General features: G+C 44.5%; 1 protein-coding gene across 1 annotated transcript; it reads left to right on the forward strand.

The window, feature by feature from the left end:
• PPP1R27 (protein phosphatase 1 regulatory subunit 27) lies at positions 1-15,831 on the forward strand. Its single transcript, XM_056550378.1, has 5 exons — positions 1-23; positions 3,180-3,239; positions 3,751-3,887; positions 8,183-8,333; positions 15,110-15,831. The coding sequence occupies exons 1-5, from the start codon at positions 1-3 to the stop codon at positions 15,231-15,233; spliced, it is 495 nt and encodes a 164-aa protein (XP_056406353.1). The 3' UTR covers positions 15,234-15,831.
• The last annotated feature ends 774 nt before the right edge of the window (positions 15,832-16,605 follow it).

Here is a 16,605-nt window from a genome sequence, read left to right on the forward strand (position 1 = left end):
ATGGCTAATTCAAAGGAAAGATGGTAGGAAAAAGTTTATTTTTGTTTCATCTAGGCTGGCTTCACACCACGATTTGGCCTTCCCATGCATAGATATGGTTTCGGAAGCTTGTGGTCTGCAAAGATTTTCAGTCGGTGTCAAAAATCTGACGTGCTGAGAAAATGACCAGATGGTGGTGGTCACTAGCAGATTATATCGGGTCCGCGGCCCCATAATAGTTAATGGCTCTGTATCGGTCAGGACCTGTCCCTGCACAGATAGTTTCAGGTGATTTGAGCTTCCGAAATCGTATCTATGCATCGGAAGGCCAAATCGTGGTGTGGAGCCTTACAGTAGAAAAACCTCCCAAAATCTATAGTCCTCTGAATACAGTAGGTTTGAAAATGCTGATTACAAATATATAAAATTTTCGGCCTACTTGTATTCCACTCCTGTAAGCCTGAAAATGGGTCAGGATGATGCACAGACCAGTATTTTCCAATTAGTGTCTCAAAACTACAACTCCCAGCATGCCCAGACAGCCAACGAGTCAGGTCAGCATCCTGACAGCTGTCATGCCCCCTCTCCATGGAGATCGTGGGGGTCTCCTTGGCAGGACCCCTGTGATCAGACATTTTATACCCTATCCTATGGGTAGGGGGATAAGATGTCTAGCAATGGCCCTTTATTTTATATATATATATATATATATATATATATATATATATATATATATATATATATATATACACACACACACACACACTATAAATATATATGTATATTGCCCACAGGTCCCCTTTAAAAGGGCACTCCGGTGGAAAACAAAGGTTTTCAATTCTACTGGTGTTATACAGTTTGGAAAACTACTTCTATATAAAGTTCTTAATCCTTCCAGTACGTATCAGCTGCTGTATGCTCCAGTAAGTTGTGTAGTTTTTTTTTTTTTTCCAGTCTGACCACAGTGCTCTCTGCTGACACCTGATGTCCGTATCAGGAACTGTCTAGAGCAGGAGAAAATCCCCATAGCAAACCTATGCTGCTCTGGACAGTTCCGGACACAGACAGAGGTGTCAGCAGAGAGCACTGTGGTCAGACTGGAAAGAACTACACAACAACTTAAGATTTTGTAAGATTTTTAAATAGAAGTAATTTACAAATCTGTATAACTTTATCGCACGAGTAGGTTTAAAAACATTTTGTTTTCCACTGGAGTACCCCTTTATATCTGCAGCTGCAAACCCCGCACTAAATCGTGCACCTAAGGTGGGTATAGATATTACTGCACACATAAAAAGCAGCGTAAGCTCACAGGGTCTGTAGGTCAACATCCAAACCTTTTAGTCTGGCGTCTGCCATCCCTGACGTATGTGACCCCCAGCGTCCAGGTCATGCTGAATTTGGGAAGGTCACTCGCTTCCTGCACATTGGAACAGTATGGAGGCTTTGTATACTAGTCATACTGTGTGTAGTGCAGTGTTTCCCAACTACAACTCCTAGCATGCCTGGACAGCCTTCGGCTGTAGTGTATGTCCAGGGTAGCGATGTACTATAGTGGCCCTTTTCATCCATTGTATAAAGCAGCAGTCTTCAAACTGGCCCTCCAGATGTTGCAAGACTACAACTCCCAGCATAAAAATGAACTTAAGCAGCAGAATTTTTGCAGATCCACAGTTGTTTTCATACTGATTAGACCAGTGTTTCCCAAACAACTGCTGTCTGGGCATGCTGGGAGTTGTAGTTTTGCAACAGGGGGAGTACTGGACTAGACTCTCTACCCTAGTGTTTCCCAACCAGTGTTCCTCCAGCTGTTGCAGAACTACAAGTCCCAACATGCTTGGACAGCCGAGTACTCCGCGCCTAGACATGTTATCCAAAGGATATTACACAGCCGTCACGCCCCCTCCCATAGACATGAATGGAGGGGGCGTGGTGTGATGTCATAAACATAGAAGCCCCAGGCTCTCGTGTTTATGAACACTGCAGCGTCGGCCTGGAGATCGCTGAGATCCTCAGCGGCGGGACCCCCCCCCCATGATCAGACATTTTATCCTCTATTCTTTGGATAGGGAATAACTTGTCTAGGGGCGGAGTACCCATTTAAGGGGTTAGGGATGTCATTGCTCTTAAAATAATAATACCAAATAAATTATATAATGAAAGATACATACTGTATATTATAATAATACTAAAGAAACAATATAGTGAAAGATATATATAACACTAAAGAAATAACAATGAAAGATGAATATATAATAACACTATAAATAAATAAAGGAAGATTCATACTTAATAATACTAAAGAAAAACTACAATGCAAAATATATATAATAAAAAATATGTCTTCCATTATATTGTTTCTTTAATGTTAATATATATATATATATATATATATATATATATATATATATAGATATCTTTCATTATATTATTTCTTTAGTGTGTGTGTATCTATAAATTTATATATATATATATTTTCCATTATACTGTTTCTGTAGCATTATTATTATATTTATATATCTTCCATTAGATTATTTATTTGGTATTATATATATATCTTCCATTATATTGTTTCTTTAGTATTAGTATATATATATATATATATATATATATATATATATATATAATATATATACGGTATATATATCTTTCATTATATTATTTATTTGGTATTATTATTATATATGTATATTTTATTATATTATTTATTTATATTCCATTATACTGTTTCTGTAGCATTAATATATATATATATATATATATATATATATATCTTCCATTATATTATTTAATTGGTATTATTATATTTATATATCTTCCATTATATTATTTATTTAGTATATATATATATATATCTTCCATTATACTGTTTCTGTAGCATTACTATTATATTTATATATCTTCCATTATATTATTTATTTGGTATTATTTATATATCTTCCATTATATTGTTTCTTGCTGTTTTTGTCCTCTTGATATTATCTATAACTCATTTAGTTCTTGTCTCTTCCAGCCCCGCACGTTCAAGTCTTCTAATTCTTTTCTTAATCTGTCTTGCAATGTAAACCATGTACCATTTGTCAGCAGGGAGATGTTTCTTTCTTGGCACTATTGGAGCCATTTTTTTTTCACTCCGGCGTTAAACCTTCCCCCTTTTTTTTTTTTTTTATTTCAGAACCTGGCTAGACGGACTGACCTAGCTTTATTGACCCCTATTTAGCGTTGCCACCTTGTAACATCCTAGTCAGTGGGCGGACTGGGTAAGTGTCTGATGGTGTTTTGCCGTGCTGCCGCTCATTACTCGTAAGGTCGCACTCTCTCTCTCTCTCTCTCCCCACCCCAAAACTTGCAGCCAATTTTTTTGGTATCTTTGCTTGTGACCCTGCGAGGCTGTGAGCAGCAGCTGCTCTCACGATCAGTTGACCTGGTAAGATGAGCCTCTCTTGAACTGCAGTGGGCGTCTGCGCTGGTCGCTTGCCTTACAGTGCGATGAGATGAGAGTCCCTTAAATAGATGGGAAGGCAGAGCTATAAAAAGTGGGGGGTTTCGTGTGCCGCCGCTCTATGCGAGTAATTGGCCATCAGCACTCGGATCTGTCTTGCAGAAGTCATCATTCCTTAAAAAAGGTGGCTTGGGGGGGGAATTTGGCACAAATTTACCAAAATTTTCTGCTCAATCGGAATTAACTCAAGTGACAGCGCTGGCGCTAAGTTCCCCCTCCGCAACCCCCGATCACGGCATCCTCAGGATGAGGTACTACTCTTCCCGCAGGGGGCCGCGCAGCCTGCGGACGGTGCGCTTCCCGAACGACGTGCTCTTTCTGGATCACATACGACAGGGCGACCTGGAGCAAGTGGGGAGGTTTATCCGAGCCCGGAAGGTGACGTTGGATACAATCTACCTGACAGGTGAGGACGTCTCCTCCATCTCCTTGATCGCCTTTCTGGTCAAGTAGGAGTTTTGGGTCCTTTTGGAGCAAGCAAGAAAAAAAAAAATATGGTCGCAACCGTAAGTAAAAATAGCCGGAGATGTTATGCACCGTGGCTTCCCGTCTCCTGGGACTTCTCCAGTCTTAGGCATATTTGTCAAGGCCTCTCCACCGATGGCGTCGGTGACATGCTTGACACTTGTTTGTTTGCTGTTGTTGTGCTGTGACAAGAACATATGGAAACTTCCAGTTTCGTTGGTGCCGTTCTGGGTACAGTAGATAAGCAGGTCCGTCCAGGAGCAGAATCATCCAAGGTTCTCTGCATTTGAGGAGATGACTTTACATCATCTTTGGGGGGTTATTCTCTATATCAGTGGTCTCCAAAATTTAGTTTTGCAACATCTGGAGGTCCACAGTTTGGAGACCACTGCTCTATACCTCTGCATATAACATGCTATTAAGGGGACATCTTTGTAAGTCTTTAAAGCGTACCTGTCATTCCAGGTGACTGTGTGTACACGAGGAGAACTATTTCTGGCCATTATATAACTTGTACATAGTATTTCTCTGCAGACATCTGCTCGGAAGGCTTCATTTATTATTTGCAGTTCTCCCTGAGCTGGTGGACTTAGCACCCTTCTCCCCTCCATAGACTTGAATTGCTTCTCTTAAGCTTCCTCCTTGCCCTCCATACACTTGTATTGCTTGTCTTGAGCTCCTCCCCCTTCTTAGACTTTTATTGCTTTTCTTAAGCTCCTTCCTTCCCCTCCTTCCCCTCCTTAGACTTCTATTGCTTGTCTTAAGCTCCTCCTTCCCCCTCTATAGACTTCTGTTGCACTTGTCTTGAGCTCCTCCTCCCCCCTCCATAGACTTGTATTGCTTCTCTTGAGCTCCCTCCTCCCCCTCCATAGACTTGTATTGCTTGTCTTGAGCTCCCTCCAACCCCTCCATAGACTTCTATTGCTTGTCTTGAGCTCCCTCCTCTCCCTCCATAGACTTGCGTTGCTTGTCTTGAGTTCCCCCCTATCCCCTCCATAGACTTTTATTGCTTGTCTTGAGCTTCCACCTCCATAGACTTGCGTTGCTTGTCTTGAGCTCCCTCCTCTCCCTCCATAGACATGTATTGCTTGTCTTGAGCTCCGTCCTCCTCCACCTCTATAGACTTGTATTGCTTGTCTTGAGCTCCCTTCTCTCCCTCCATAGACTTGCGTTGTTTGTCTTGAGCTCCCTCCTCTCCCTCCATAGACATGTATTGCTTGTCTTGAGCTCCGTCCTCCTCCACCTCTATAGACTTGTATTGCTTGTCTTGAGCTCCCTCCTCTCCCTCCATAGACTTGCGTTGTTTGTCTTGAGCTCCCTCCTCCTCCCTCCATAGACTTGTATTGCTTGTCTTGAGCTCCCTCCTCTCCCCTCCATAGACTTGTATTATAGTTAATTATCTATGTGGATATTCAGAATTCGACAACTGAGGGGTAAATATTCTTCTAATCAGGCTATTTGAACAAACTCTGCATAGATCAACAGTACAAGCGAATATAAGAAACTTTGTAATATATCTTATTAACAAAAAAATGCTTCTTTCTCCTGTTATCAAACTTTTCTTCTCACCCCTCCCCATGAAGGGGGAGCTCCATACAAGCCATACAAGTCTATGGAGGGGGAGCTTCATACAAGCCATACAAGTCTATGGAGGGGGAGCTCTATACAAGCAATACAAGTCTATGGAGGGGGAGCTTCATACAAGCAAAACAAGTCTATGGAGGGGGAGCTCCATACAAGCAAAACAAGTCTATGGAGGGGGAGCTCCATACAAGCAATACAAGTCTATGGAGGGGGAGCTTCATACAAGCAATACAAGTCTATGGAGGGGGAGCTCTATACAAGCAATACAAGTCTATGGAGGGGTAGCTCCATACAAGCAAAACAAGTCTATGGAGGGGGAGCTCCATACAAGCAAAACAAGTCTATGGAGGGGGAGCTCCATACAAGCAATACAAGTCTATGGAGGGAGAGCTCCATACAAGCAATACAAGTCTATGGAGGGGGAGCTCCATACAAGCAAAACAAGTCTATGGAGGAGGAGCTCCATAAAAGCAAAACAAGTCTATAGAGGGGAGAGGAAGAAGCTCCAGACAAGCAAAAGAAGTCTATGGAGGGGGGAGCTCTGTACAATTAAAACACGTCTATTGAGGGGGAGCTCTGTACAAGCAAAACACGTCTATGGAGGGGAGAGGAAGAAGCTCTAGACAAGCAATAAAAGTCTATGGAGGTGGAAGCTCAAGACAGGCGATACAAGTCAATGGAGGGAAAAGAAAGAAGCTCTGCCCTCCAGCTCTGGGAGAACTGCAAATTAGTAATGAAGCCTGCAGAGCAGAAATCCGCTGAAAAATACCAAATACAAGTTATATGGTTGGCAGAAATAGTGCTGCTCCTCATGTACACACAGACACACAGGGCAGCTTATCCTGAAAAGTCACCTGAAATGACAGCTACGCTTTCAAGGGGTCCTCCACTGGCCAGCATTCGGAACATTTAGTTATAAACACTGTGTGCGCACTGCGGGGGGGTCGGCCACGCCCCCTCGTGACGTCACGCACCCTCAATGCAAGTGTATGGGAGGGAGTGTGACGGCTACCACGCCCCCTCCCATAGACATGCATTAGGGAGGCGTGGTCAACCCCCGCAGCGCGCACACAGCGTTCGGAACTAAATGTTCTGAATGCTGGCCAGTGGAGTACCCCTTTAAGGAGAAAATTTGGGTGTATTAATGTACTCAATATGTCACTGTCAGTCTCACATGTCCAATCAGAGTGCCTACAGCTGTTGCAAAACTACAACTCCTAGCATGCCCGGACAGCTGTTGGCTGTCCGGGCATGCTGGGAGTTGTAGTTTTGCTGGGAGTTGGTTTAGCAAACCACATATACCAGTTTTCGAGCATACAAAGGTTTCACATTTATGCACAAACATCTTTGAGCACAAATTTGCACTTTTTCTTAATAGGGTAGGGTGAGGTCTTCACAGCCATTTACTATAATTTACACCAGAAAATGAGGGTTAATTATAACACAAATTATAGCTGACATAGACCGTGGCTCACAGGCGGTCAAAGATGTGTCATGTTTACTAAGCGGCCTGTCCCTATTACATCTGGGGGCATAATACCATGTAAAGAAACAGTTTTTAATAAAAGGGAACAAATGATATGTAAAGCAGCTCTCGCGCCACCATTTCTGTGTACCTTTCTTGTACATGGAGCCTTAGAACATGACTGGGAATGTATGCCAAGACAGAGATCTCACCAGCAGGAAAGAATATCCATTTGTAGACAGCTGTTTTGGGGTGATTGCACCTTGTCAGTACAGAGCAGGGTGCTGGCTGGCTAGTTAGAGGCCTATAATTGTAGGACCAAAGGAGGTATAGTTCTCCTTGAGGAAAGCATCATAAAGACGTGTGGACACTTTTTATGCTCCACTGGGAATTCTGGCAAAAAAGGACATGGAAAGCAGCTCTCACGCCACCTATTCCAGGCAGCTGTCCCTTAAAAGTCAACGTTTCAGAGTCTTAGACCATGACTGGGAATGTATGCCAAACCAGAAGGAAGAAGTACTCATCTGTAGACAATTGTTTATAAGAAAGTGTATGCAGAGCTGCTCTCACACCACCATTTCCCAGATAGCGGTAGTGTTTCACTTCAAAGAGTCTTAGAACATGACTGGGAATGTATTCCAGAATGAAGGAATACCCTTCTGCAGGCAGCTGTTAAAGGGTTATTGCTCTTGATCAGTAAAGAGAGGGGGTCTGGCTGGTGGTATGAGAGCTGCTTTGCATATACTTTCTTCCCAGAATTCCCAGTGGATCGTGAATGGCCTGTAACTCTCCACAAGTCTTCATAGCGCTCTCCTCAAGGACAAACATTCCCCTTTAGTCCAACAATGATAGGTGTCTTACTAGCCAGCAAGCACCCATCTCTGTACTGACAAGGAGTAATAATCCCTAAACAGCTGCCTGCACATGGGTTTTCCTTCATTCTGACATACATTCCCAGTCATGTTCTAAGACTCTTTATAGTAAAACACTGACTTTTAAGAGAAACCTGCCTGGAAAAGGTGTTGGGAGAGCAACTCTGCATATACTTCCCAGAATTCCCACTGGACCTCCAGCTGTTGCAAGACTTCAGCTCCCAGCATGCAACAGTTTGGAGACCCCTGTCCAATAATTTTAGAAACTAAAAAAAGGTATAAAATGTTCATCTGACACTTGTTTCCATCCCTCAGGTATGGGTGCGCTGCACGAAGCCGTCCTCTCTGGGAACCTAGACTGTGTGAAGCTGCTGGTGAAATACGGAGCGGACATAGAGCAGAGGGATGAAAACGGCTGGACCCCCTTACATATGGCCTGTAGTGATGCCCATCCGCACATTGCCAGGTAACCTAACATCATGTGACACTAGAATAACATCCTCTCCTCCCTCCTATGTTTATGTCTTCTGTATAAATAAGTTACAGCACTGTGTGATCCCAATAATGCTTCTTTATTTTAACATTTAAAATACATGCATAGCCATCCTAGAACAGCGTTTCCCAACCAGCGTGCCTCCAGCTGTTTCAAAACTACAACTCCCAGCACGCCCGGACAGCCTTTGGCTGTCCGGGCATGCTGGGAGTTGTAGTTTTGAAACAGCTGGAGGCAAACTGATTGGGGAAATACTGATGTAAATCATCAGCACAGTATGTGATTGGCCAGAGAAGTAAGGGAGGAATTACCTGTGTGTGTACTTCTGGCAGACAGCAGTTATGCACCAGCTGGAGGCAAACTGGTTGTAGTTTTGCAACAGCTGGAGTTTAATGCGTTTCAGCATTGCTCTTACTAATATGTCAATGAGTAAGGCTATTGCCCAAACCCAGCAGAATATATGCATGTTGCATGTCTATGAGTAAGGCTATGGCCGAAACCCGTCACACTACGTACATGTTTCATTAGAAGGCAATGCATGTATTTTAAATGCTGAAATAAAGAAGAAGTTTGCTATGTGCTTCAGTGCACATCTCATATCATGAGAGCTGGTTTGGCTATTTTGTAAAGAACTTCTCTATTTCAGCTTTTATAATACATTCATATCCATCTAATACCATATGTATATAGTCTCACAGACATACGCCTATAGGGAAGGCTATAGAAAAAACGTGTGAGACTATATAAGGCTATTGCCAAAACGTGTCAGACTATATATGCGTTGCATGCCTATAAGTAGGGCTATGGCTGAAATGTGTCAGACTATATATGCGTTGCATGTCCATGAGTAAGGCTATGGTCGAAACGCATCAGAATATATATATATATATATATATATATATTGCAAGTATATGAGTAAGGCTATTGCCGAAACACGTGAGACTGTATGCGTGTTGCATGTCTACGAGTAAGGCTATTTATGAAGTGTGTCAGACTTTATAGGTGCTGCATGTCTATGAGTAAGGCTGTAGCCAAAACCCGTCAGGCTATTTACGTGCTGCATGTCTATGAGTAAGGCTATTTATGAAGTGTGTCAGACTATATACGTGCTGCATGTCTATGAGTAAGGCTATTTATGAAGTGCGTCAGACTATATACGTGCTGCATGTCTATGAGTAAGGCTATTTATGAAGTGTGTCAGACTATATACGTGCTGCATGTCTATGAGTAAGGCTATTTATGAAGTGTGTCAGACTATATAGGTGCTGCTTGTCTATGAGTAAGGCTATAGCCAAAACCCGTCAGACTATATACGTGCTGCATGTCTATGAGTAAGGGTATTTATGAAGTGTGTCAGACTATATACGTGCGTCATGTCTAGGAGTAAGGCTATAGCCAAAACCCGTCAGACTATATACGTGCTGCATGTCTATGAGTAAGGCTATTTATGAAGTGTGTCAGACTATATACGTGCTGCATGTCTATGAGTAAGGCTATTTATGAAGTGTGTCAGACTATATACGTGCCGCATGTCTATGAGTAAGGCTAAGGTAACCTAAATAGCTTAGAACAGTGTTTCCCAACCAGGGTGCCTCCAGCTGTTGCAAAACTACAACTCCCAGCATGCTCGGGTAGCCTAAGGCTGCCAACCTGGATAGACTTGTCAAGTAAAGGGACGGTTTCCTGAATCAAAATGTAGAGTCATTGTGTACAAGAAACAATGCCAATGCCTGACCTGCCCCCAAATCAGATGATGGCCAAGGTGCCAGGTGTAGATCCTGGTAGTAGAAGCAGTTCTGCAACATTAGACAACAAACAGAGCCAAGCTGTATGCCAGCAGTACACACACAGATATTTCCTCCCTTACTTCTCTGGACAATCACAGCACAACACATACTGGGCTGATGATTTTCATCCGTGTTTCCCCAACCAGTCTGCCTCCAGCTGTTGCAAAATTACAACCAGTGTGCCTCCAGCTTTTGCAAAACTGCAACCAGTGTGCCTCCAGCTGTTTCAAAACTGCTGTATGCCAACAGTACACACACAGATAATTCCTCCCTTACTTCCCTGGCCAATCACAGTACAACACATACTGGGCTGATGATTTTCATCAGTGTTTCCCCAACTAGTGTTTTCTCAAACAGTGTGCCTCCAGCTGTTGCCTTCGGCTGTCCCGGCATGCTGGGAGCTGTAGTTTTTCAACAGCTGGAGGCACCCTGGTTGGGAAACGCTGTTTTAGGGAGGGATTTATTTGATCCTGTATCATGGTGGAATGACACATTCACATGCTGCGGGAGAGGAGATCATGCGTTGGGCCTGTCCTGTCCCCTCGTTGCATCACATGACAGTCTTCGTAGACCAGTCGTAGTTTCAAGAATAGGCTGTGCATAGCTTTCCGCTTCTTGAAATGCCTGGTGGTATTCCCCCCCCCTTCTCCTATTCCTTCTCCAAGTAAATGATATGTTAATGTGGAACAGACATAGCTCTGGTTATATAGCGTCATCTAGTGGACGTCGTACATATTACCACTTGCTATCAAACCCTGACATTGTTGCCTCCTGTTCCGGCAAAAGCAGAACACAGTTGGGTAAGGGCCCTTACTGATATACTGCACCCCGTAATATGGTGTCCTTGAGCACCAAATAACACTATAGCACAGGCTGAGTGACGCGTATGGTCACACACTACACCGTGTTAGGGATGGGGGGGAAGCTGTTCAGCCAGCGCATGGGTGCGGAAGAATGGGGGTCGGAGCTACATTTTACAGAGAATAGGGCTACAGACAGGGTGCAGGGTATGAGCAGGTGCTGTCGGCCCAACCTACAGGGTGTATGAGATACAGGGGGCAAACTACCTACAGGGGGTATGAGATACAGGGGGCAAAATACCTACAGGGGGTATGAGATACAGGGGGCAAAATACCTACAGGGGGTAAGATCCCATATACAGGGGATAAACTACCTACAGGGGGGGGGGATCCCATATACAGGGGGCAGGCTACCTACAGCGGGATCCCATATACAGGGGACAAACTATCTACAGGGGGATCCCATATACAGGGGACAAACTACCTACAGGGGGATCCCATATACAGGGGACAAACTACCTACAGGGGGGATCCCATATACAGGGGACAAACTACCTACAGCGGGAGATCCCATATACAGGGGACAAACTACCTACAGGGGGGGGATCCCATATACAGGGGACAAACTACCTACTGGGGGGGGGGATCCCATATACAGGGGACAAACTACCTACAGGGGAGATCCCATATACAGGGGACAAACTACCTACAGGGGGATCCCATAAACAGGGGACAAACTACCTACAGGGGGATCCCATATACAGGGGACAAACTACCTACAGGGGGGATCCCATATACAGGGGACAGACTACCTACAGGGGGGGGATCCCATATACAGGGGGCAGGCTACCTACAGCGGGATCCCATATACAGGGGACAAACTACCTACAGGGGGATCCCATATACAGGGGACAAACTACCTACAGGGGGATCCCATATACAGGGGACAAACTACCTACAGGGGGATCCCATATACAGGGGACAAACTACCTACAGGGGGGGATCCCATATACAGGGGGCAAACTACCTACAGGGGGATCCCATATACAGGGGACAAACTACCTACCGGGGGGGGGGGGGGTAAACTACCTACAGGGGGGGTCCTTTATACAAAGGGCTAACTGCCTACAGGGGGTCCTACGTACAGGGGAAAAACGTCACTGCCTTGCCCGTTTGTGGTGTCAGGGCCACACCCCCTCACTGCAAGTCTATGGGAGGGGGCGTGACAACCGTCACGCCCCATCCCATAGACTTGCCGTGAGTGGGCGTGGCCATCACGTCACGAGCCTCCACCCCGCATCATTACACTTCTGGCACAGAGCAAAGTTCGCTCCGTTCACGGTATGTCTGGGGTACTGCAGCCGAGATCGCAGGGATCCCCAGTGGCAGGACCCCCGTGATCAGACATCTTATCCCCTCCTTTGGATAGGGATAAGATGTCTAGGGGCAAAGTACCCCTTTAACCAGGATATAACATAGGAAAAAGGGCAATACAATGCGTCTCGTATCCGGGAACAAACAGGCAAAAAAAAAAAAAAAGCACTGCAAAAAAACGAAGAGGCTACATAGCACAGAAAGTGTTAGAAAAAAATAACAATTCCCCATCCTCAAAAATTCACATGGAGACATGTATAATGCCTGAGATCCACTGTATTCGCACCCCGACGTGTTTCACTCATTGTTGCTTCATCAGGGGGTATGGAGGGGAAATTTATTCTATGCAAAAAAAAAATCCCAGTATGATCTTCAATGTAAACCTACCGTATGCAGACAGTCGCAGTGTCCCCATAGTAGAGTCCCAGCATCTCCATAACAAAGCCGCCCACACTTGCCCGTATCACATCAATATCATTTTAAGAAAGGATTGTCTCAGTGTGATACTCTGGCTCTCCATCTGAATGTATTTATATAACTTATGGCTAATGTTAGGCAGAGAAAGTCCTGGGGTAAGTCCTGCCAAGCCTCATCGCCCTTCATCTCTTAAGCTGCGTAATCTGAGCTTCTAGGGATGTGCCCAGAACCCCCATTAGGAGCGGCTGTGAATCAGCGCACCCCCGGCGAGCGGGCGGTCAGACGTGAGCCAGCTGATCAGCTCACTTAGACGGGCACAGCGCTGGCAGCACAGACGGGAACAAGCTATTTGGCAGCGGTCGCGCCAAATCCTTTCACCCAGGCGACTGTTTCAGGGCACCTTCATACGGCTTTATTTCAGGCCGCATCGGATTCACATTCTCCATGGAAACCGGAGCCGATCCCATAGGGAAAGGTAGGGAAAGACTTTTTTCGGATGGGATTTACTCCTATTTTTTGGCAAGAAAAATACAAATTTATTATAGGTCTAAACATGTGAATGCCCTATTTTAGGATAAGAACTTCATTAACCCCTAAGGACACAGACAATTTTCATTTTTGCGTTTCTGTGTTTCCTCCTCTTTATATAGTGTTTATTTTTCATATAGGGGCTTATTTTTTGTGCGGCCAATTGTAATTCACAATGACACCTTTCATTTTACCTTAAAGGGGTCCTCCGGTGGAATTTTTTTTATTTATTTAATCAACTGGAGCCAGAAAGTTAAACAGATTTGTAAATTAAATTAATTTTTTTTTACCCTTACAGTACTTTTTAGCAGCTGTATACTACAGAGGAAATTCTTTTCTTTTTGAATTTCTTTTTTGTCTTGTCCACAGTGCTCTCTGCTGACACCTCTGTCCGTGTCAGGAACTGTCCAGAGCAGCATAGGTTTGCAATGGGGATTTTCTCATACTCTGGACAGTTCCTGATACGGGCATCAGGTGTCAGCAGAGAGCACTGTGCAAAAGACAAAAGAGAAATTCAAAAAGAAAAGAATTTCCTCTGTAGCATACAGCTGCTAAAAAGTACTGGAAGGGTAAAGATTTTAGAAGTAATTTACAAATCTGTTTAACTTTCTGGCACCAGTTGATTAAAAAAAAAAAAAAAAAAAAATGTTTTCCACCGGAGTACCCCTTTAAAATGTAGGGTAAACAATATATAATTGGAAATAAAATGTTTTGGTTTTACGCAATGCACTTTACGGTAAAACGGACATGTAATCTTTATTCTGTGGGTCAATGCGATTAAATCCATATCCATGCTTAGGGCAGGGTCACACGTAATGTATTTGACGCTGCGGATGGGCTACTGACCGTCCCTAGAGTGTGCCCCCTGCTGTTCCCGCGTATCCTGCTTTGTCTGCTGGTAGCGGCAATCCGTCACTACGAGTAGACACACAGGGATGTTCGAGTTGTGCGCGCATGGGCTGTGTACTCACAGACAACCCGCACAAATATATTATGTGCCGATTGGGCAGGGGGACAGTCATTGCGGCTCTTTAGTGTTTTCATCATTATTGATCATGGCACTTAAGAGGTTAATGATAGACACTGATTGGCTAGGAGTAGTATGTGACCAAAGCACCATTTAAAACTGGACAATCCCATTAATGGTTCCTTTAACCTGACTAAATTCACCTCAAAATCTAAATCTGCCTACCCCTTCTCAGCTATGCATCTGAAACCTGGGCCTGGTTGACCTATTTAAAGGGGTACTCCTTAACCAGAAATCTTATCCCCTATCCAAAGGATAGAGTATAAGATGTCTGAGCGCGGGATCTCGGATGCGGCACCCAAGACATCCGATACACTTAGCGGACTTTGATCCGTGCAGGATGTCTGGCAGGGCGAAGGTTCAAGACGTTTCGGTCACGCCCCACTCGTGACGTCACGACCACGCCCCCTCAATGCAAGTCTATGGGAGGGGGAGTGACGGCTGTCACGCCCCCTCCCATAGACTTGCATTGAGGGGGGCGTAGCCGTAGCCGTGATGTCACGAGCCTCCGAATCTCTAAACGAACACTGGGTGCAGCAGGAAGATTGTGGGGGTCCCGCCGCTGGATAGGGGGCTAAGAAGTCTTAGGGGAGAGTACCCCTTTAAAGGCTGCACTCACTGTAATATCTCATTTTGTTCTGTACAACATAATATGAGACCAATTGTATAACCATGTATGTATTATATATATATATATATATATATATATGTATATGTATATATATATATATATATATATGTGTATATATATATATATATATTTATATATATATATATATATATATAACCCCACATACTCCTTCTATCTCCACCCAGGTACCTGCTTTCAATTGGCGCAGAAAAAGACGTTGTGAACAGCGATGGAGAGAAGCCCTGTGAACTGATAGACTCAGACTGCGAGGAGCTAGTGCAGCTTTTCTCCACTAAGGAGGGCGACTGACCGACCTCTGATCCGGGGGGGGCGTTCATATCCTCTGCTGATCCTTCAAGGTGAGAGGACGCAGACTGCAGAGATTTCTTTTCCGCGTTCTCACCTTCTAAATCTATCTCTCACGCCTGAGGAGTTTTGACAGTCACCAAAATTACTGGAAAGGTCGGCATGGTGACCGAGCAGAACTTATCTTTACCGCCCCAAGGGAAAGGCCTGTTTGGCCGGGCGACCATCGGCGGACTTCTCACCGGTGCGAACGCGGCTCTTCCTGGAGGCGCTAAACATCAGGACAAGTGACATCACTCTGTGTATGATTGTGAAGTGTCCTGGAATGTACATACATTTATGTATATATATATATATATATATACACATGTGTTTAAGTAGTGTATGACTTCATTTTACATAAACAGGTTCAGCACTGGATAGAATATATTCAGAAAAGTCCTGGGACCCCTAACCGGCCGTGGTCATGAACTCTAGACACCAGAACGGAGCAGCCAGAGGTATCACCTTCACGTCTATGGTGGGGATCCAATGAGTCAATGTAATCTTTGGAATCATACATACAAGAGCATACTCACCGCTAAGGCCGGGTTCACACCGCGTTTTTACAATACAGTTCCCGTATCAGGTTTTTGATGAAAAACGGATTCCTCAAAACCGCACTAAACTGTATCAAAACGTGCGTACAAATTTCATCCAGTATACGGTTTGATAAATTATGTCCGGTTGCATCTATTTTAAAAGAAATAAACGTATACAGTAACCCCCCGACCTGCGATGGCCCCGACATATGATAAAATCGACATACGATGCTTTTATATGTCGGGGCCATCGCATTAACTGCTATCCGACAGCGCAAAATGCTTAAGCTGCTGTCGGATAGCAGTTTAAGCATCCCGGGCAGGTTCACTTACCTATTCCCGCTGCTCCGGGTCCACTTCCCGATCCTCCGGTGTTTTGCGCATCTTCTCCAGGGTCCGGGCCTTGCTTTCCGGCGTCGTTATTACGTCACTACGCACGCCGCGCCGGCGCAGCACCGTAATAACGTCACCAGAAAGCGAGGCCCGGACCCTGCAGAAGATGCGGAAGAAGCCGGAGGATCGCGAAGAAGACACCGGAGCAGCGGGACAGCATCGGGAGCGGTGAGGACCTGGTCTGGAGCGACGGGGACAGGTGAGTACAGCTTCCTATACTTTACATTGCACGGATCCCTCAACATACGATGGATTCGACAAACGATGGGTCGTTAGGAACGGATTACCATCGTATGTTGAGGGACCACTGTACTTTTTTACCTTTTCACTCCATTATGAATAAAGTTTCACTTGTTTTATTGAAATTCCAAGAAAAAAAAACTGTGCAAAGTCAAAAAGCG

This window comes from Hyla sarda, chromosome 13 (assembly GCF_029499605.1).
Source record: "Hyla sarda isolate aHylSar1 chromosome 13, aHylSar1.hap1, whole genome shotgun sequence".
In the NCBI taxonomy this organism is placed as follows: domain Eukaryota; kingdom Metazoa; phylum Chordata; class Amphibia; order Anura; family Hylidae; genus Hyla; species Hyla sarda.